The sequence below is a fragment of the Bufo bufo genome, chromosome 7 (assembly GCF_905171765.1).
Source record: "Bufo bufo chromosome 7, aBufBuf1.1, whole genome shotgun sequence".
NCBI classification, from domain to species: Eukaryota; Metazoa; Chordata; class Amphibia; order Anura; family Bufonidae; genus Bufo; species Bufo bufo.
In genome coordinates, this window is record NC_053395.1 from 69,227,618 (window position 1) to 69,250,634 (window position 23,017).

At 48.0% G+C, this 23,017-nt stretch overlaps 1 protein-coding gene across 1 annotated transcript in view; it reads left to right on the forward strand.

Annotated features, from left to right (window-relative positions):
* The window catches only part of USP7 (ubiquitin specific peptidase 7), a 92,030-nt gene that overhangs the window by 44,253 nt on the left and 24,760 nt on the right, over window positions 1-23,017 (forward strand). The window contains exons 12-25 of the mRNA XM_040441764.1: window positions 1,313-1,422; window positions 2,369-2,525; window positions 9,302-9,446; window positions 9,610-9,740; window positions 10,316-10,450; window positions 13,483-13,584; window positions 14,197-14,302; window positions 14,803-14,895; window positions 14,985-15,052; window positions 16,549-16,649; window positions 20,305-20,458; window positions 21,975-22,042; window positions 22,208-22,316; window positions 22,396-22,473. Coding sequence (XP_040297698.1) covers window positions 1,313-1,422; window positions 2,369-2,525; window positions 9,302-9,446; window positions 9,610-9,740; window positions 10,316-10,450; window positions 13,483-13,584; window positions 14,197-14,302; window positions 14,803-14,895; window positions 14,985-15,052; window positions 16,549-16,649; window positions 20,305-20,458; window positions 21,975-22,042; window positions 22,208-22,316; window positions 22,396-22,473 — 1,557 coding nt within the window. The remainder of the gene's footprint in view (window positions 1-1,312; window positions 1,423-2,368; window positions 2,526-9,301; window positions 9,447-9,609; window positions 9,741-10,315; window positions 10,451-13,482; window positions 13,585-14,196; window positions 14,303-14,802; window positions 14,896-14,984; window positions 15,053-16,548; window positions 16,650-20,304; window positions 20,459-21,974; window positions 22,043-22,207; window positions 22,317-22,395; window positions 22,474-23,017) is intronic.

The window sequence follows — 23,017 nt, forward strand, 5'->3', positions numbered from 1 at the left end:
AATGGCGGCAGGGGGAGTGGGGGCCCGACCAGAAGAAGACATGAGGGCGATGGAGGAGCCTGCAAAGCAAAAAAGAGTCAGCCAGAGGCTGCCTACCAGACCCAAGGTGCTGTGTCCCACAGAAGCACGTCCAGAGAGCCGAGGCGCAGGAGAAGCAAGATACGACAGCTGCAGGCAGGACAGGAGCCGTAGTCGAGAAAGACACGCCCCCCCAGCAGCCCGCGCTGGTGCTGGATTGGTAGGAAAAAACGCGGCTCCCAGGGCACCGCCCACAGAGGGGAGGGAGGAGAAAAAAGCCCGGGAAGGCAGAAGGCGAAGACGGAGCTCCGCCCCACGTGACCTGCGGCCTAGGCTGGAGAAAAGCCGGGGCCTCGAGTAGAAAAATGCTGCCGGAAACGGACGCCCGCGATCGCGGTAACGCCCGGAGGCAGCAGCAGAAGCGGGGACGCAGCGCCGATTCTCTGGGAGTGCGGGGGCCCCGAAGGCCAGGAGTTAGCCGGAAGAAACCCGCAGGTACGGGAAGGAGCCGAAAGAACAGAATCGGCCGTCTTAAAGGGCCAGGCCCTAGAAACGAGGGTGCCCCAAGGAAGTTTTCCCCCCGCAAAAAGGATGCCCAGGCAAGCGTGCAGTGCCCCCAAGAGCCATCAGCCTCCCTAAACTAAAAAGGGGGCCAGGACAAGAGGTGGTTGTGGTGGGTGGAGGGGGTGGGGGTGAGGGTGAGTTACAGGATACTGCCATACTCACCTTCCGACGTTTTCAGGCGCAGCAATAACCACCCCCTCGGCGGACTCAACACGGGAGCCGTGGGTCCGCCGGAATTCCGCTGCGGAAGCAGATTAGTGGGGACTGGGTGGCTGCCGGGTACCTGAGTACGCGCCCGCAGGGGGGCAACTAAAGTGGAACACGATGGAGCCACCCCTGCGTCCGGAAGAAACCTGTACAAAAAAGGAGAAAAAAATAGAATAAAATAAAAAATAAAATTAGCAGGATGACCTGCAAAACAGGTCATGTCTGCCTCCTACGGACACTAGAACTAGACTGGTGTATCTCGGCTCTTGCAGAGGGGTATAGCCCACCTGGGCGGAGCCAACACTTTTTTGTTTCTAGTGGCAGCTGGGCATATACCCATGGTGCTGTGTCCCCCAATGCCATGCACGAGAAAGGAGCCTAACACTGAAGAGGATGCACCAGGAATGCTGCTTTAAAATCCCTTCTATTTTACTTTAAATGCAGCTCCAGCCATTAGGTGTTTCAACACCTCTTCATGTATGTGCAGCTGACTTGTGTTTTATACTTTTATCTTAATTTGCAGGAAGCAGAGAAAGGAGTAAAATTTTTAACATTACCACCCGTATTACATCTTCAACTAATGAGATTCATGTACGATCCTCAGACAGACCAGAACATAAAGATTAATGACAGGTAATAATATTAACCCCTTCCTGCACAGTGGTGTGGGTGTACCGTGCAGGACGGCATATACTGTCAGGAGTAACTGTAAGTGGTAACATCCAGCATTGTACTTAACTGTGTTCCTGACCATTTAATCCTTTACTTGCCATTAGTGACTGGGGCACTAAAGCGGGTTTACAGAGGTAGAGGCTTCCTCAATTCCTCAGGGGTTGATGTGCCTGATAGGTGCCTAACATAGACATAAGTCATGAAAAACTGCCTACGGCCTCATGCACCCCACCATATCCATTTTGTGGTCCGCAAACTGTTAATCCGCAAAAAACTGATAATGGCTGTGTGCCTTCTGCAATTTTCCCACTCTCTTTGGTAGAAATGCCTATTGTCTGCAGAACGGACAAGAATATACATTTGTGGAACGGCCAGACTGATGTGGGCATCACACTGATAACATCCACGCGCTGTCCCGAGTTTTTGCGGACCCATAGAAATGAATGGGTCCACATATCTGATGCAGGCCAAAACTATGGTTGTGTGCATGAGGCTGAAGACTGACACAAGTAGGCATCCTATTGGCTTCAGCTGACAGGCAAAATCCACTGCAGTAGGGAAGTATTGCCGTATATTATAGAACCAATCAAATGACCGCATGGTCAAGTCCCATAGTGGGACTAAAATAAATTGTGTACAGAAAAAAACTTCCTTTCTAAAAATAAATTATACGCGTATAGTACTGTCACAACCCCAAATGACCTCTGTTTTGAAGTGAGTGTATTATTTATCCTGCACGGTGAGAGTCGTAAACAGGGAATAGCCGTTTCCTGGTGACAAAGTACAATATGTAGTCTACCACCGGGGAAGAATTAATTTGAGGAAAAGTGCCAGTCTAGGAAAAGTGAAGCCTCCCACTTGGCATGTTCTTGGTTTCCCATCATATATAATTTCCTGTTGTTTCCAGGTTTGAATTTCCAGAACAGCTACCGCTGGACGAATTCCTACAGAAGCCTGATGTCAAAGACCCTGCAAACTACATTCTGCACGCTGTGTTAGTGCACAGTGGAGACAACCATGGAGGACACTACGTTGTGTATTTAAATCCTAAAGGCGAAGGCAAAGTACGTGTTCTAGATTCCTGCGTGGCATTTCATGTAATTTCCTTAGTATGGCTCATCACATTGTGAAATATTCGTAGATGAAAGGTTTCTCCCCCGATCAGATAAGCATTATGATATTCTTATTGTCTTCTAAATGCTCCTTGGGAAAATGGCGTTCACAACAGATATTACAACAGTGAACAATTTTAACTGTTGTATACGGAATATTGTATGTTTCCAATACCCAACATCGCTACAATTGTAGCCTGTTCTGACATGACCCCCAAATTCTAGAGACCGAAATGTAAATTGTTTTGCATGGTCCTTCTCACTAGTACCTGGGGAACCGATATTTCTCGCCCATATTCCTTGGGGGACACAGGAAACCATGGGTATAGCTCTGCTCCCTAGGAGGCGTGACACTAAGTGAAAGCTGTAAGCCCCTCCTCCATCAGCTATACCCTTCAGCCTGGAGAAGAGACTGCCAGTTTTTGCTTAGTGTCCAAGGAGGCAAGACACCCCCTGCTTATGCAGGGTTGTTTTCCTATGATTTTTTATTTTTACGTTATTTGTTGTTTTTAATTCGGTTTTTTTCTACTTACAGGGACAACAGAGGCGCATTAGACCCCTCTGTTTCTCCCGGGGTTGAGTTGCGCCAGTGCCGGTAATTCCGCACTGCCGCCTCCCCCACAGAAGACAAGGTGGACCAGGGCAGCCTCGCTCCCCTGCGTCCCGCCAGCTCAGGGTCGCCCGCACGCCAAGTCCCTCCCCCGGCTTGCTGCCACTGCGGTGCCAGGAGCTGAAGGGGCGACCCCGCTGGATGGATTGAGGGTGAAGACAGCGTATGGTGAGACAGGCTGCTCCAGCCTCCCCTTCCTCCCTCCCACCGCTGCTACAGGCCTCCTGGGCTCCCATGGCCACTGTTACTACATGGCCACTGCTACATCGTGCGCCCACCCCTCCCCCCCCCCCCCGATATCGGACCGTTACCGGGCAGGGGAGTTTATCTGGGCAAGTCCTTGGCAGGGACGCTGCCTTCTGCCACATCCAGGCGCGGAGGGGGCCGCTTTCTTGGCGTGAACGGCGCCATTTCAGGCCGGCACTTCATTATCCTTGGGGGTTAAGTTCATTTTGCCGCGCGCGCGCGGCTCTGCTTCAGAGCGGCAGGGAGGGGGCGGAGCTTCCTACATGCGCTCCGCTACTTCCGGGTTCATCGCACAGTGCTGCGTGGAATCCTCTCTGCAGTGCGATCCGAAGCCGGTGCTGCTGCCTCTCCTCCACAGCCTCCTCAGTCTGTTCCCCCTTACCGCTGCCGCTTGCATCATCCGGGTCTGGTAGGACTTTTAACCCCCTCCGTGCCACAGTACTGTCGCTTGGGTGTTATCCCCGTTTCTTTCCTTGGGGTCTCCCACTTTAAGTGCAACATCTTTGTTCCACCATGTCAGACCCTTCTGCAGCCGCCAAGCCTTGGTACCATGCCTGTACTGCTTGTAGGGAACCCTTTCCCCGGGGGCAGTCTGATCCGCACTGTACTGCATGTCGGGCTCCACCGCAGCCTCAGTCGCCCGCTGTGTCGCTCCCTGCTGCCTCTGACCCGCCTGACTGGGCTAGATCCCTGTCCCAGGCCGTGGAAAGCCTCACTCATGTCGTGGGCCGCCTAATAGACAGGCCGCCTACCCCGCAGGACGCCACTCTTACTGTCGCGCCCTCCGGGTCCACCGCTTCTGCCGCTGCAGCGGGTTCACTCTCCTTTAGTGACCCCTCCCGAGCTAGGCACTCTCAGAAGCGTATTAGAGTAGAGCGAGCCTCCTCCTCGGATGCCTCCCTCTCCCCGCCACGCGTGCACACCCAGACGAGCCTCTCCTCCCCAAAGGATTCGCTCTCTGAAGGTGAATTGGCGGTTTCAGATTTGGAAATGGACTCGGCCCTGCCGTCCAAGCTAGCCTCAGCGATGGGTCAACTCATCTCTGATATTCGTGACACCTTTAAGGTGCAGGATGATCCCCCTAGCTCGGACGCAGCTAGCGTCTCATTTATCAGACCCAGGCAGGTCTCAAAAGTCTTCCCAATCCACTCTGATTTCTCCTCTGTGGTGTCTAAGGCTTGGGCTCGACCGGACGCCCGTTTTGTCAGCCCCAAGAAGCTGGACATTTGCTATCCTTTTCCAGCAGATGTCGTGGCCACATGGTCTTCCCCCTGTGGCCCGGCTGTCGAAGAACACGGCCATCCCTGTTCCCGACGGGTCCTCTCTTCAGTCAGCGGAGGACCGTCGCATGGAGACCCTTTCTAAGGGCATTTTTGCTGCCTCCGGTTCGGCTCTCAGACCGGTTTTTGCCTCTGCTTGGGCAGGGAAAGCAATCTCTGCTTGGGGTGCGCAGCTGGAACAGGAGTTGGACTCGGACGTCCCTATCCAGGACCGGCGTTCCTTGGCCCAGCTTATTGTTCGGGCCGGGAATTTTGTTTGTGAGGCCTCCCTTGATGCGGGAGCCCTTATTGCACGCTCCTCCGCCCTGGCAGTTTCCGTCAGGAGGGAGCTCTGGCTGAAGGTTTGGAAAGCGGACGCTGCCTCCAAACGTTCCTTGGCGGGGCTACCGTTTGCGGGTTCCCGCCTTTTCGGGGTCCGCCTAGACGAACTTATTTCGGAGGCCACGGGTGGTAAAAGCACCCATCTTCCTCAACCCCAAGCCAGGGGCGCCCCCCGCGGACGCCCTGGTGCGTCTCGTTTTCGGTCCTCCCGCAGGGCCTCTGGGGCTCCCACCACAGCTGCCGCTTCGGCTCCTCCCCAGGATAAGCATAGGAAGCCGTTTTTTTCGGGCGCAGCCCTCCTGGCGCAAGCCGCAGGCTGCCCGCACACCCGCAGCAAAGCAATCCTCTGCCTGAAGGCGCGCCCCCACCCACCCGGGTGGGGGGCCGGCTCCTCCTTTTCAGGGACGTCTGGTTGGCTCACGTCTCCGACGCCTGGGCCCTCGAGATTGTGTGCTCCGGATACAAAATCGAATTTGCATCCTTCCCTCCAGATCGGTTCTTTCGCTCCCGCCTGCCACGGGACCCGAAACGCGCGGTTGCGTTCTCCGCGGCCGTTCAAGCCTTACTGGACAGGGGGGTGATTACCCCCGTTCCTCTAGAGGAAAGGTTCCAAGGGTTCTACTCGAACCTCTTTGTAGTTCCCAAGAAGGGAGGTTCCATGCGGCCCATTTTGGACCTCAAAAAGCTCAACCGTTTTCTCCTCCTTCGACGGTTTCGGATGGAGTCCCTCCGTTCCGCGGTGGCTTCCCTGGAGCAGGGAGATTTCATGTCTTCCATCGATATACAGGATGCCTACCTCCATGTTCCGGTAGCCCGGTGTCACCATCGCTTCCTCCGGTTCGCCGTGGGGGACCTCCACTTCCAGTTTGTCGCCCTTCCCTTTGGGCTGGCAACAGCCCCCCGGGTGTTCACCAAGGTCCTGGCCCCGGTTTTGGCCTTACTCCGTTCCAGGGGTGTTTTTCTGCTACCGTACTTGGACGATATCCTCATCAAGGCTCCGTCCCTTTCTCAAGCGGTTGCCAGCGTGGATCTCACTCTAGAGACTCTGACGAGGTTCGGTTGGGTCATCAACTTCCCCAAGTCCTCCCTTCCCCCCTCCAGACAACTGGTCTTCCTGGGAATGCTTTTAGACACGGGAGCGGCGGAAGTACGTCTTCCCTCGGAAAAACGTCTGATCCTCCGTGGGGCGGTTCGGGGTCTCCTTCTCCACCGTCGACCGTCCTTCCGCTTCTGCATGCGGGTCTTGGGGCAGATGGTTGCCTGCTTCGAGGCGATCCCGTTTGCGCAGTTTCACTCCCGCCCTCTCCAACGGGCGATCCTCTCCTCCTGGGACAAATCGCCGCAGTCTCTGGATCATCCCTTCCATCTATCGCCTCCGGTGAGGTCATCTCTCCGCTGGTGGTTACAGTCCCCTCTTCTGGGCAGGTCCTTTCTGCCACTCAACTGGTTGGTGGTTACAACCGATGCCAGTCTCTTGGGCTGGGGAGGCGTGTTTCCTCCCCGATCCGTCCAGGGCATTTGGTCTCCATTGGAGTCCAAACTCTCGATCAATGTCCTGGAGCTGAGAGCGGCCCTTTTGTCTCTACGACACTGGACTCATCTGTTGAAGGGTCATCCAGTTCGTGTACAATCGGACAACGCCACGGCTGTGGCGTACATAAACCACCAGGGGGGCACTCGCAGCGCTGCTGCAATGAGGGAGGTCTCCAGCATTCTCCGTTGGGCGGAAGCTCACGTCCCGGCCCTATCGGCAATTTTTATTCCAGGGGTGGACAATTGGGCGGCGGACTTCCTCAGTCGCACCACTGTCGACCCCGGCGAGTGGTCTCTTCACCCGGAGGTATTCGAGGCCATTTGCCTTCGTTGGGGCATACCGGACGTGGACCTCATGGCCTCCAAGTTCAATCACAAGGTCCCCGCCTATCTGTCCAGGGCCAGGGATCCGGGAGCTTGCGGAGCCGACGCCCTCGTTCTTCCTTGGCGAGGCTTCGCGCGTCCATACATATTCCCTCCCATCCCACTCCTGCCCAAGGTCCTTCGGAAGATCGCGGCGGAAGGCGTCTCGGTGATTCTGGTCGCTCCGGACTGGCCCCGCCGGTCTTGGTATGCCGACCTCATGCTGCTCCTGGCAGACGCGCCCTGGCCGCTGCCCGCCAGGGAAGATCTTCTCTCTCAGGGACCGATCTTCCACCCGCGTTTAAGGTCCCTACGTTTGACGGCGTGGTTGTTGAGACCACCGTCCTGACACGTAGGGGTTTTTCTGCGGACGTCGTCCGCACCATGATCCGCGCCCGTAAGCCGTCCTCTTCTAGGATCTATTATAGGACCTGGAGGACCTATTTGGGGTTCTGTGCCGATCTAGGGATTCCTCCGCTCCGCTTTTCTCTCCCCACCGTTTTGTCCTTCCTGCAGAGCGGACTTGCCCAGGGTCTGGGTCTTAGTTCTTTGAAGGGTCAGGTGTCTGCGCTGTCCATTTTGTTTCAGCGCCCACTGGCCCCCCTTGGTCCTGTCAAGACCTTCCTTCAGGGCGTGGCTCACGCGGTTCCCCCGTACCGGCCTCCGGTACCGCCCTGGGACCTGAACCTGGTTCTCTCAGCGCTCCAGGCTTCTCCTTTCGAGCCTCTGCGGACGGTTTCCTTGCGACTTCTGTCCTGCAAGGTTATTTTCCTTGTAGCAGTCACCTCTCTTCGGAGGGTGTCCGAATTGGCTGCACTCTCCTGTCTGGAACCTTTCCTAGTGTTCCACCAGGACAAGGTAGTTCTTCGTCCGGTCCCTTCCTTCCTTCCTAAGGTGGTCTCCGCCTTTCATCTGAACGAGGACATCGTTCTCCCCTCTTTGTGTCCTTCCCCTTCCCACCCTAGGGAGAGGGAACTTCATCGCCTAGACGTTGTCAGGGCGCTCAAGGTTTACCTGGAGGTAACCGGCTCTTTCAGGCGTACTGACTCGCTCTTTGTGGTTCCGGAAGGGTCGCGCAGAGGGTTGGCGGCATCCAAAGTTGCTATCGCCCGTTTTGTCAAGATGGCTGTTACTGAGGCTTATCTCGCCAAGGGCAAGGTTCCGCCCCTCGGTGTTACCGCTCATTCCACTAGAGCGGTCGGGGCTTCCTGGGCTCAGAGAAATCGGGCTTCTACGGAGCAGATTTGCAAGGCGGCCACTTGGTCCTCCTTGCACACCTTCACCAGGTTCTACAGGGTGCATACTCATGCGTCGGCTGACGCTGCTTTAGGCCGTCTGGTGTTGCAGGCGGCAGTTGATTGATGCCTCCGGTGTTGGTCTAGTTTGTTCTGGTCCCTCCCTTCTGGGACTGCTCTGGAACGTCCCATGGTTTCCTGTGTCCCCCAAGGAATATGGGCGAGAAAAGGAGACTTTTGTATTACTTACCAGTAAAGTCTCTTTCTCGCTCTTCCTTGGGGGACACAGCACCCGCCCTTCATTTGGGTTTACAGTTGTGGTTCCGGCTTGGTTGCCCCCGTTGGGGCTTGACGGTTCTTTTTCCGGTTGGTGGTTATCTTTCACTACTTGGACACGCAACTGGCAGTCTCTTCTCCAGGCTGAAGGGTATAGCTGATGGAGGAGGGGCTTACAGCTTTCACTTAGTGTCACGCCTCCTAGGGAGCAGAGCTATACCCATGGTTTCCTGTGTCCCCCAAGGAAGAGCGAGAAAGAGACTTTACTGGTAAGTAATACAAAAGTCTCCTTTTCTTTAATTGACACTCAAAAAATTGCTTTACAGTTGGTCATAGAAAAAAACAATACTTCGTTATGGAAGTAAAGTGTGGATAAGATTTAATACAAATAACTGAAAACAGCCATAGTCCTTCTATCACACTCGGAACATTCAGAATGCCTAACGGCCGAGTTGCTGTAACTACATGTTATTCACTTGGAACCAGTCATTGGGTTCACACTGCCCATATCCTGGACAGCATAAAATCCTGAAAGAGCCCCTTGTGATATCAAACTGGGCACAGGGAGAGGAGTCCACTGTTCGGCTTCTTCCTGTCCTGCTGTTTGACAAGTCTCTCCTAGTTTGCATATAGAAAGAGTCCTGTCAATCAAGCCGGGTGGGAAGGAGCCATAGTGAACTCCTGCCCATATACAGACTCCACCCTGTGTCCAGTTCGATTTTAAAACTTTTGCTTTAACTCTGAAACACAGCTCCGCCATGATGGACTGTCAGGATTTCATCCTGTCTATTTGTCAGCTTCCCTTTTAGTTGCCTTTAAATTCTTTCTGTATTGACTTTTTTTTTTTTTGTCTATCATCTGCAGTGGTGTAAGTTTGACGATGACGTAGTGTCAAGATGTACCAAGGAGGAAGCAATTGAACATAATTATGGAGGCCACGATGATGACTTGTCTGTACGGCACTGCACGAATGCTTACATGTTAGTTTACATCAGGGAATCCAAGCTGAGTAAGTGCCTGCATGATATTACAGAAGTATTGAGTATATGACGCTCAGAATTGGTGATGGATGGGTGTCTTGGCACTTGGTGCTATAGTAGAAATTGCTGAACAGTTAGTATTTTTGCTTTTGGCACATTGAAAACACTTTTTTTTTTGTTGTAATTTTTTAGATGAAGTCCTACTAGCGGTTACAGATCATGATATCCCTCAGCAGCTGGTAGAGAGACTACAGGAAGAAAAGCGCATAGAGGCTCAGAAAAGAAAAGAGCGTCAGGAAGCTCATCTTTACATGCAAGTTCAGGTAAGCAGTTTGTAACGTTTTTCATTGCAGAAAATGCCATCAAAGACGCCTTGTCCGGATGCTATGTAATGGTAAAATTGGCGATGGTATGCTTCCTGGTACAGTCTGGGGGTAACTTTCATAGTCTGCAGATCAGCCCAAAATAGAGTAACAAATACGAGTCGCTACCGTCCAAGTGGAGACGGTAAGATTCCAACGCATGTGATTGTAGTTGGTGTCAAATGGTGTGCAAGGTGGTGCTCAATGCAAGAAGGCAATCCATATAGTAATGTAAAAACAAAAAGATAGCATAGCACTCACCATAAAGCAGACGGAACAGTGTGGAAGTTCTAGAGATAGGTGAGGACCCTCATCACTGACATTTTTGGCATATCCTGTGGATACGCCATACATTTCTATGGTGGGGAAAAACGAGCGACCTGTAATGTGTTGGGGTTAACAGCCATGTTAATCATGGTATCAAATTTGCTCGTAGAAGGTATTGAGGGGAGCGACTGAGTCCTTTTGGAAGCTATCATCATAATATGTTAAAAAAAAATCTTCAGAGATTAATACCTCATTTTACTTTTCCTCAGATCGTCGCAGAGGACCAGTTCTGTGGTCACCAGGGCAATGACATGTACGATGAAGAGAAAGTTAAATACACTGTGTTCAAAGTATTAAAAAACTCCACACTTGCTGAATTTGTTCAAAATCTTTCACAAACCATGGTAAGCAAAAGTGCCTGAGCATTTGTGTCTTGTATTGATTAACCGGTGCGCAGCTTTAAATGAATAGATCGCTGAGGAGCATTAGTCTGTCGGCCATGCAGCAGGGATATCTTTTCTAGTTGTCTGAATTCTTTATTGTTTTGCAAATGTGATGTATAGTCCTGTAAGTTCAGAGGTTCCCCCCAGTATCAGTGACGTGTATGAAGGGGCTGTCTGGCTTGGCTCGTTAAGTCATCCCGCTTCTCCATCACAGTTGGTGGATTGACAGCGAACAGGACTGGCTTAGCTGATCAACACAAGACCCAGGCGGGAAGGAAGCTCTCTGCCATCTGAGGCTGCGCACATCTTGCAGGAGAATCTCTGAACTTTCGGGACCACATAACTGAGTGAAATCCAGCCATGTTTATAGTTTTGTAAATTTAGGGGCTTTTCTAGATTTCAATGACCTATCCTCAGCCCCCTTGGGTACTGTAAGCATAAGGGTCCGTCCAGTGTGTGGCAAGGGCTTGGACCCCATGTGCTAAAGATGTATTTGTATCTATTGCCCATTGGATTTATAAAGCGCTAAAGAATATTAAAGGGAATCTCTGCTTTTCGACAAACATATGTTAATTTTGTTTGATATTGTAAATTGTGTACTAATGTGTAGTTAGTATCTTCAGGACTGCCATGATCAGGAGTAATCCAGTGATAAAGTTGGGAAGCTTCAGGGAATTTGGTGATTCCAACTAATGTAACCTGCCCATAGACAGACAGGATGTATAGAGCGTATACTGCTGGACTTTTTCACTTTTAAAGAGGACCTGTCGCCTCTCCTGAAATGTCTGTTTTATTAACTACTTGCACCCTTCCTTGTAGTAACAATTCTGGAGCATCTGTTCATTGATGAATTCTATGATGTCCGGTTTGTTATTTGTGCTTGAATTTGTGAATTTCCAGTGGACTGCAATGCAGTTCCAGATACGTGTCACCAGTTAGGGATGTGTCCCTGCACAATCTGACATTATCCAATCAGTCAGACTGCAGGGGAACCCCCCCATCCCCCACCAAACTGGTGACACCTATCTGGACCTTTATTACAAACGGCTGGAAATTCATGCATAAATTCTAGAAGGAATAATAAAGAAATGGCACACCATAGTCGACAAAGGGGGTACAACTATATTGCAATATAGGTTGCACCAATGTTGCGTGACACTAATTGTAATGTGGTGTCACACTGCAACATGCTGCGACGCGACAGTTGCACAAAAATACAACTTGGATGGATTTGTCACTGTCGTGTCGCAACATGCTGCCGTGTGACACCATAGACCTGTGATGGCTAACCTCCAGCACTCCAGCTGGGGTAAAACTACAACTCCCAAGATGCACACTTGTTTGTCTGTTCTCAGAACTCCATTGAATGGAGCATGCTGGGAGTCAGTCTATGGCAGTGATGACTAACCTCCAGCACTCCAGCTGTGGTGAAACTATCATTACAATAAATGTCGCCATGTAGCACTAGCCTAAGTTGAATTTATACAAGTTTGTAAACCTCTCCAGTGACTATGGCATCTTCCGTCAGCCTGCAGCTCCTCTTTCTTTGCCTACAGGCTCTCTGTAAATGTTCACAAGCCTCCTCACTATCTGGTCAATGTCTAGTGTAAAACAGGAAAGGAGGGGGTGCAGCTGGAGCGTGCCAGTCTTTTATGGGAGCAGCAGCTGTAGACTTGTGATTGGCACTGCTTTACAGCACAGGTAGAGCAGGGAGAGAGAAAATATCCATTCACAGAAATCGACAAAAGTGAAAAGATGCAGGGTAGGCTTTAGGTTAGGGCTACACGAAGACACATAGGGCACCACTACACTGCAACATGTGTCGCGCTACATTTTTCTTTATAATGGTAGTCTATGGTGTCGCACTGCAGTCGCAGAAAAATCAATCTCAAATGGATTTTTTTTGCGACAGTCGCAGCATGTTGCAGTGCGACACCATAGACTATCATTCTAAAAATTGTTGCGCGACATTGGTGCGACAAAATGTTGTCGTGTAGCCCTAGCCTTATTCACATAGTCAGTGATTTTGAGCCAAATGCAGGTGCAGATCTTTCCCTTAGACCTTATGTCTGTGGAGGCTCCAGTCCTGGTTTTGGCCACAATCACTGTTGGAAATCACTGAACAAAACGCTGACGTGTAAATGAGGCTTTAGACAGGATTTCTACCTGCACTGCATTAAATACGTACCTACTGCTGCCTAAGGCTGAATTCACACGTCCGTGGAACACGGTCCGTGAGATACCGGACTGGCATGCTGCTTAGTGCAGGAGCGCACGGCGTCATTGGCTGCTATGATGTGCGTTTTGTGCCGCTGCTGCTGTACAGCAATACACTCGTATAGATCATACCGAGTGCATTACTGTACTGCAGTGGCAGCACAAAGCGAACGGCGTCATGGCAACCAATGACGCCGTGCGCTCCTGCAGTAAGCAGCATGCCAGTCCGGTATCTCACGGATGTGTGAGTTCAGCCTAAAGAGGATTGTTTTTTGTTATAGTGGGCTATCTTCAAAGAGTCCTCCGTGTATGAATGTTTTACCTTATTTTCTAACTGGACCAGACTGTGAACTTGTGGCCCTGGAAAAAACTAAAAGTGGACCCATTGTTGTAGACTGGACCAGCACAAGTAGCTATACCACAGTGCAGCTCAAAATGCCTCCCCAGAAGCTGTCCTCTCTGAGGTGGCCGGCCCCAGCTGCCACGTTCTGTCCACGTACTCCAGTTGCCCCAGTACAGTTGAATTTGGGATTCAGGAGGGCACCTACAGCCACCAGCCAGGTACATTTGTACTTGAAACTCCCAGCGTTAATTAACTCTAGGAGTGTCAGATCATTACTTGTCTGGCTAGCGGCTGTGAGGAGGGCTCATGCGGCCGCCTGGGCATCGGCCCACTTTGAAGTTTTCCTGTAGACTCTATGGCCAGTCTGCCTCTGTTTTCTAACCATTTTATAGTCTGGGTTCAGAGTAAATAAATGTGTTTTCTTAATTTGCAGGGATTTCCACAGGACCAAATTCGGTTATGGCCCATGCAAGCTCGGAGTAATGGAACAAAAAGGCCAGCAATGTTGGATTATGAAGCGGATTGCAGCAAAACTGTAAATATTCAATATATATTGAGTGCCTTCGCTTCTCTTCTGGATTCGTTTGCTGAATGTAATTAGTGTAGTATTTTTAAATGTCAATTATTTGTGGGTCTCTTATAGGACCTCTTATACTGATAGAAGTTCACAGTGATCAAGTAAGGGACAAGCTTGTACCTCCAATCGGCTGTTTGAAGGTGCTAAAGTGCGTCCCGTTCACGGTTTACCAGGGACATCTCAGTGCTTTTAGTAGTGGCTGTGCTAGATCTAAAGTTTACTATGGCTCTTTCCTAATTCAAGTGAATGGGACTAAGCTGTAATACTAGGCATAGCCACTGCTAAAGGCACAGATTTTGTCCCTGACACGGCCCCTTTCAAAAGCTGATGGGCTAGAAGTTCAGCCACCAGTTAAAAAAAAAACGGATAAACCCTTTAATCATGAATGTTTGCCGGTTCACATGGGGCACTAAACTATGTACATTCATCATGGTTTAGATGCAATAGATAAGGCCTATTTATATGATGCATTTATGTACCGCTTCTTTAATTTTGGTTTATTTCAAAATTGTTTCCAGAACTGTTTGAAAATTACATTCTGCTGTGTTTCTTGTTCTATTAACCATGTAGATGATTGAGCTGAGTGACAATGAAAATCCATGGACAATATTTTTGGAAACTGTAGATCCAGAAATGGCTGCTAGTGGGGCAACGCTTCCCAAGTTTGACAAAGATCGTAAGTGTAGGCTATCCTCTCTAAATATTTCTCTTTTCATATGTAACCCTACTGGTTTGGGAATCTGCATTTAGTTTTTCTAGGTGGCCTCAAGTCTTCATACACGGGATAAAAATCTAACCGCAAGTGAACCACTGAACACTTAATGACTCTCACTTAAGCAGTGATTGTCCATCTTCAGGATAGGCAATCCCCCCCCTCCGACTGTTAGCGCCCCCTATGTACTAAAATGGGTATTTCTGCATCAGCCAAAAGATCCTTCACCAGACAATCAATCATTTGACAGTTGCAACAATCAACCTACTTCTTCCTATTGTGTATGGCCACCCTTAGAGTCCTGTAAAATGTACTTTCCACCATGGTGCGGACTTGGCTGCTCTTCACACACTTGGCTTATACTTTGCCTCATTAGTATCTTCTGTATATTTTTCCATTTCAGCAGAATCTCGACACTTGGTCCTGTGCTAAGCATATTCTGACTAAAGCTTTCTCTCCCACAGATGATGTAATGCTCTTTTTAAAAATGTACGATCCGAAAAGTCGAAGCTTAAATTACTGTGGACATATCTACACCCCAATTTCCTGTAAAATACGTAAGTTTGTTACATGAGGGGGTCATAATTTGACGGATGTCCTCTTGTAGTTCTATGTCACACAACTTTTCTTTTCCCTTCCAAAATAGGTGACCTACTGCCAGTTATGTGTGAGAGAGCTGGATTTCCGCAAGGAACTAACCTTATCCTCTATGAGGTAACTGGCCAGATACTGGTTTCTTGTTGCAAGCACCTTCGCTTTACACTATCCCCTTTTCTGAAAGCTGGCTAATCCTACTGGACTTATACGCTCCTCTCCCAGACACTGGCAAATTTGCCGTTTACACTGGGTTCAGGTCTGGCGGCTTTCTTTTGTCTGTAATTGGCAGAATATGGCTTGCATACTGCGTTATTTTTTAGTAAGTTGTAAAAACAACTTATTGGTAACATCCGTCATGGATCATTTTAAAACAGTTGCTAATGTGCTCACAGTCTAAGGCTACTTTCACACTAGCGTTCGGAGCGGATCCGTCTGATGTTTCATCAGACGGATCCGCTCCGATAATGCAGACGTTCGCATCTGTTCAGAACGGATGCGTCTGCATTAAAACGTAGAAAATTTTCTAAGTGTGAAAGTAGCCTGAGCGGATCCGTTCAGACTTTACATTGAAAGTCAATGGGGAACGGATCCGCTTGAAGATTGAGCCATATGGTGTCATCTTCAAGCGGATCCGTCCCCATTGACTTACATTGTAAGTCTGGACGGATCCGCACGGCCAGGCGGACACCCGAACGCTGCAAGCAGCGTTCAGGTGTCCGCTCACTGAGCGGAGGCTGAGCGCTGGCAGGCGGATGCATTCTCAGTGGATCCGCCTCCACTGAGAATGCATTGGGGCCAGACGGATGCGTTCGGGGCCGCTCGTGAGCCCCTTCAAACGGTGCGCACGAGCGGACACCCGAACGCTAGTGTGAAAGTAGCCTAAGGCCCCTTTCAGACGAGCGAGTGTCGCTCTGCGGACTCGCAGCACAGCACCCGCCCTGAACTTTTAGCACTGCTGGGGTCGCATGGCATTATATTGATTTTATGATGCTGTGTAACCCTTACAGTTCTGGAATGTACTGGATAACACTAACATAATGCTGTCAGTGTTATTCTATACATTCCAGACCTCTAAGGGTTACATAGCATCATAAAACAATAATGTTATTCGACCCCGGCAGTGCTTGGGAGTTCAGGATGGGTGCTGGGAGTCCACAGCGTGATACTCACTCGTCTGAAAGGGGCCTAATACATTGTCTGTAGGGTGAGCCGATCGTCCTCCTTGTAACATAGCAATGACTTCTTATAAACTTAATATTGAAGGGCTTGTCTTATTAGAACAGCCTCTATTAGGGCAGAAGGACCACATAGGATGCAAAGAGCAGGCCCCCTGCAGCATGACCATGTATTACATGGTTCCCTTTGCATTCGAATGTGCACCATGTAATACCACATTACTCCTGCAGGGGCCAGTACGTCCATTGTCATCTGATGGGTGCAGTTAGCTTTAGAGCATATTCTAAAAAATTCCTTTAACTGGCCACTGGAGGCAATAACTTCTGCTGCTCAATAGTTCATCCAGAAATATCTACACAGACAAGTATTTTGCAGCAGATCTTAATTTCAAAGGCAGAATCTTACAGTGCTTTCTCATTTCTATGGATTGTTTGCAGGAAGTCAAACCGAATTTAACAGAACGCATTCAAGATTACGATGTGTCTCTTGACAAAGCACTTGATGAGCTTATGGATGGTGACATTATAGTATTCCAGAAGTAAGTACATGTACAGCTGGATGCAGTTGCATTTTGACTCTGCCTTGTATGCTTGGTAATTCTACTTCAGTCGTCCTCTGTATGGAGTAGGCAGTAAGGTCAGACTTCCAGTGGCATGCCGTTTCATCACAATGATCATTTTATTCTACATAACTGATTAACCAAGGAAGCACTGATCAGAAGATGACCCTGCATTACAGCCCGTATTATATTTGAAAGCTGTGTTTGGCTTACTGCTGGTTGATACGGGAACCAGTTGACTCCTAGCTGTGCTCCTCTGTCTTCTGGAAAGGTTAGATTAGCTTACAGTACATTGATTAAGACCAACACCCTAGCATTCAAGGCAAACCAGAAGCTTGACATTAGTTTGTGAATGAGAGTAATGCATGTATTAAAGGGGTTGTGCTACTAACATAAATTAATCCCGCTCTACAAATACTGCTGTTATATCACTTGCCCAAAAACCACCAGTTATCAGAACTACCTTATTCTAAAGTTGTTAGCCGACCATTGCGCCCTGTGGCAAATCGGTTTTGATATTCAGATTCTGTTGGTTATGTCCTGCATTGGAGCCTAGTCACGTAGGGCGCACAGTCGTCATTGGTAAGAACAAGGGGCGTGGTTATTGTCACATGATCTGCGGAGGTCTGGACACATCTCACTGCCCTGAGGCAGGTTAGGACAGTAGTCACATGACAAACCAGTAAGTAGGGTTCAAACATGGGGGATGAGGGAGAACTGCAAATGAGGTACTTCAAAAATAATAATAATCAAGGAGGAATAGTAGCTAGCATAATTGATGAAAATACACTTTAGAATGAAAAGTAGTTTATGGTACAACGCCTTTAATTTGTAAAGTAAAAAATTACGCAATAGCATATGCTAAAGAAAATATTAAAGAGAATGTGTCTCCAGAAATTTTACTATTTTTATTGATGACCTATCCTCAAGATAGTAAAGTTAGTATCTCACAAGGTAGTGGCACCTGAACAAGGTAGTGGCCACAGCACTTGTCCAGATGGCTTTTGGGGGGGCACGTGTTTAGGTTGATTTCCCTCCACCTGGGGATCTTGGTATATACTTTTGAATGAATTTTTGGAAATTGCTTATTTTATTCATTTCAGCACCAGTGGTACATAATCAACATCAGTGCAACGTTTAGGGCCCCTTATGGGTGCCCTTCTTCAGGCTAATGTAGTCTGGCTGCGTATAGGCTTATTGTATTACTATTGACATGCAGCCTGAAGAAGGGCACCCATAAAGGGCCTGAAACGTTGCACTGATGTTGATTATGTACCACTGGTGTTGAAATGAATAAAATAAGCAATTTTCAAAAATACTCCACTGCCGTGCTGTCTCAAATACATTCAAAACTATCCTAAGGATAGGTCCTCAATATCAGATCGGTGGGAGTCCGACACCCGGCACACCCAATGATCGGCTGGTTGAAGAAAAGGCTGCGACCATGTCGGCACAGCCTCCCCTTCGTTTTTTACCTGCCCACCGTCAACATCGTAGTGGTAAGCAGATGTAATTACAGGACAACTGACACATTTAAGTGAATGGGACGGTTTCTTGTAATTACACATGTTCACTGTTGCGATGTCGAGAGTGAACAGGTAAACAGTGAAGGGAAGGCTGGATGGCACGGCCTTCTCCAACCAGCTGATCGGCAGGGATGCTAGCTGCTGGACCCCCCGCCGATCTGATATTGATAACCTATCCTGAAGATAGGTTCTCAATAAAAATATCTTGGAAAACACCATTAAAACTAGTACAATGCCTTGTAAGGCTAGCTGAGCTGACTGTAATGTTACCATTTCCTTTGTGAGTATTGGAGGAAAAATACTTTTAATCCATATGCAGATGAGCACCTTTGCCCCCTGCCTCTTCTTGATTGGCAGGGCCATGTTTCTGCATTGTCTTCTCAACTGACCTTGTCAATCAATCTCTAGGGATTCCTTGTATATAAAGTGTCCCCAACAATTAGCTTTAAACTGTTTGAACCCGGCAGAAAGCATTAAAGGGAACCGGTCATCAACTTTATGCTAACCTCACTGAGGGCAGCATAAAATGGTAACAGAAATGCTGATTTCAGCAGTGTCCCTCATTAGCTAATAGTAAGTGGTTGCTGAGAACCGGCATCATAATCATTACAGCCCAGGCCTTGAAAAGAGTCCAATCTACCTGAGAAGAGTCCTGGTTATTCCTAATCTCCTGCTCTCTCACCCATCTGCTGATGATTGGCAGTTCTCTCCTAGAGATAAAGGGAGAAAACTAGGTAGAAGAAAGACTGTCAGTCATCAGCAGGTGGGCGGGAGAGAAGGAAGTCATGAGTAACAAGGACTCTTCTCAGGTGGCCGGGACTCTCTTCCAGTCTGCAATGATTGTGATGTTTCTCTGTAATGACAGATTTTTGTCTGTGCATGTACTATCTGATTGTAAACTAATAATTCAAACACTAGGAGGGAGGGCTCTGCTCAAAGAGTTTACAATCTGCTTCACCAGGGATCAGCAACCTTTGGCCCTCCAGCTGCTGTGAAACTACAACTCCCAGCATGCAAACATGCTCGGTTGTTCTAACTCCCATAGGAGTGAATGGAGCACTCTGAGAGTTGTGGTTTCAGAACAGCTGGTGTGCCAAAGGTTGCTGGTGCCTGTGCTATACCCTGCCTAAAAGCTTACGTGCATGATGTGCCTCGTCTTCGAATGTCCCAAAGGAGTTATTGGAAGGAAGGACGAGGCTTGAATACCCTTATTTTCCAATGTCCTAGCTACATCACTTGTCTGAAGTAAACCTATTCAGTACCGCCACACGGGAGGATACATTATGCGGTAAATTTGGCAAATTTCTGCCCATGTCTACGCTTATAAAAAGCTGTATTAAAATGAATTTGCATTATTGTGGTACCACATTAAAGCCCTATTTGTGATGCAGTCTATTTGGAGACATTCAGTTACATTGTGATATTGTGGGCTTGACGCAGCTCTTGGTGACCCTTCATATGACAGGAAGTCCTATTCCCCTTGAGAACATGGCAATTTTCCATTTTTGTTTTTTTGCTGCCTGCCTTCCAGGAGCCATAACTTTTATTTTTATTTTTTTGTGATTTTAAATTTTTTGTATATTTAAAATATTTTTTTTTTACACATTTTAAGTCACCTTAGGGGACTTAAACAAGCATTTGTTGGATCGCTGCTTCAATACAGTGAAATAAATAACCATTACAGCGTATGGGAGCTTCGTTATGTTCCTATGGAACCCTGCCACCTGGAGAGCTCCATAGGAACTACTGCTCTAGTAGCCTCAGATCCTTCAGAGGTTTTCTCGATTGCTGCATGGGGTTGCCATTCGGGTCTCGTGAGCACAGTTTTTCTGAGAAAAGCCGCATGAGACCCAGTGTTTACAATTGTTCACAGCTTCTGAGGGTTTAATGTCTGCAATTGGGGTTTTTATCCGATTGTAGACATTAGTCCCGAGTTTCTGCTGTGTGAAACAGCAGAAATCTGGTGGCTATGGGTCTTTAAAGTTCAAACTGAATGTCCTGAACGGGTTAATTATAAAGGCAATGTCAATGTTACTTGCAAACGAGTTGTTCATTAAAATTGTAAGAGTCCAGTTTCTGTAGCATTTGTTTTCTGTTGTCTTGTCTAGAGATGACCCGGAAAATGAGAACAGTGAATTGGCCACTGCTAAAGAATACTTCAGAGACCTTTATCACCGTGTTGATGTAATCTTCTGTGACAAGACAATTCCTAATGATCCGGGATTCGTCGTTACATTGTCTAACAGAATGAATTACTCTCATGTATGTATTTGATTTTTTTCTTAATTATAACTCTTTCCATTAAACACTCCATTTAAAGGGGTTCTCCAGGATTCTGATATTGATTGCCTGTCCTCACGTTGGGTCATCAATATCAGATTGGCTGGGGTCCACCATAGGAAGAGGCCGTGGTGCCCTGTGACGTTCATCAGGCTTGGGCTACTTTCACACTGGCGTTTTAGCTTTAGTTTGTGAGATCCGTTCAGGGCTCTCACAAGTGGTCCAAAACTGATCAGTTTTGCCCTAATGCATTCTGAATTGAAAAGGAATGCATTAGTTTGCCCGCGTTTTGCTTTGGAGGTGGACACCAAAACGCTGCTTGCAGCGTTTTGGTGTCCGTCTGATGAAACTGAGCCAAACGGATCCGTTCTGACACACAATGTAAGTCAATGGGAACAGATTTTTCTATTACACTATCTGGCAGAATAGAAAACGGATCAGTCCTCCATTGACTTTCAATAGTGTCCAAGACGGATCCATCTTGGCTATGTTAAAGATAATACAAAGGCGAGTGTGAAAGTAGCCTAAGCTGCAATGCCAAGCACCGCTGTTATCCAGTGGTCAGCACAGTGCTTGGTAAGCTGTGAGGAGAGCTCTGATTAGCACTGTAGCTTCCTCAAGCAGCTGATTGATTGTAGTTGTCGGCAGTAGGACCTCTGCAGATCTCATATTGAGGAGTTAACCTGAGGATAGGCCATCAATATGAAAATCCCAGAGAACCTTTTTAACTGTAGTACTGCAAATACAGTGCAGCCTTCATTAATCTGATGCACATTGTGAAACAAGACTAGTGGATGCTTCTGCAGAAGTCTTTGCGTGGACCCTCTTGCTCAAGCGATTTATATTACATCCTTTATGCGCACTGGGCACCCTTTGTTAGTTACCTGAAATTAGTATTTGCGTAGCCAGCTATACACAGCTGTGCACTTAGAATATCTGTGGCAACCTGTGTCTGTATGCACTAGTGTAGCATAGAAATGGGTCCCCAGCAGGTGAGACTGACTGGCCACCAGGTAAAAATACACCTCCTTTCAGCAAAATACATCCAAAAAGTTATGGTAGAAAAATGTCACAAGATCATCTCATCATGGAAGTGGACAGTTGGTTGAGTTCACAAATTTCTCTATGGTTGTTGCAGTGCTGTTGATATTGCAGAGAAATTTCAGCTGTTGGATGTCACTCGCATCAGTGGCTAAATCTCCTGATTTTCCTGTAAAAATGCAGGCTTGGCTGGTGTGAATTTCCATATTTAGTGAGTGGGGAGTAGGCAGACCTTCTGCCAGGAACTAGTCTCCCAGCAGAACACAGGACACCCGTTCTTGTGGTCTGTGGATGCCCCACCGGTCAGACTGCTGCCAATCAAACACTCATCGCCTGTCCTGTGTATAGGGGAAATAGTGTTTGTAATGGGACAACCCTTTTAAATCTGTAGGGACATAGCCTGGCTTGCAAAATTTGGTAAATTAAATATTCTGTATTTTAAATGACTGTTTTTCAGGTTGCAAAGACTGTTGCACAAAGGCTCAACACTGACCCAATGCTTCTACAGTTTTTCAAATCTCAAGGGTAAGTGCTAGATATGCCTAGCTGAAATACTGGTGTATAGTATAATAGTAAACTGTACATGCTAAACAACCAAGACCCTGAGATCTCAAATTCAACTAGGGATTGATGTAGATGCTATCTCGACATCCTTGTGGGCTGTTAATTACCACTTGATGAAATTTATAGGTACAGGGATGGTCCTGGAAACCCTCTTAGGCATAATTATGAAGGAACTTTACGGGACCTTCTGCAATTCTTCAAGCCGAGGCAACCCAAGAAACTCTATTATCAGCAGGTATGCTCTCATATAAAAGACTGGCTGTGGTGTTCTATACCACTTGACGCTCTTGTGACGTTGAACATTTCTCTTTCAGCTTAAAATGAAGATTACAGACTTTGAAAACAGAAGGAGCTTCAAATGTATATGGCTGAATAGCCAGTTTAGAGAAGAGGTATGCATTTTGTTGGCTTAACAATTGTACTATGAAAATAAAGGGGTTGTGCCGCAAAATCATCTTAACCCCCCCCCCCCCACCCTGTGCATCTGGTCGGTGGAGGTCAGACTGGAAGGTCGAGCATAGTCCATTAGTTGTCTGTGGAAGAGCCGGGAATAACATAATGCTGTAGTTTTATAATCTGTGGTTGGACCTCTGTGACTTCCAATGATCCTGGGAATGAAGGGGACACACCACCATTATGGCTCCTTCACTGCTGTGTTCTCTACACAGCCAGGTGACCAAGAGCGCCATTGTGTAGAGAAAAGGTAGAAGGGGGCATTTTGCACATCCCAGCCCCTTCATTCCCAAGATCGGTGAGGGTCTAAGTCTGTCTAGGAGGTCACTTCCTTTCTAATGGCTCTCACAAATGGTTTGTTTGTCTAAAAGTAACGACATAGGTGTGTATTAGAGTTTACAATGTAATTGATGTTACGGTCACATCGGCCCGCTTTATTTTTTTTGTAATATTTATATTTAAATATTTCAGACAATATATCAC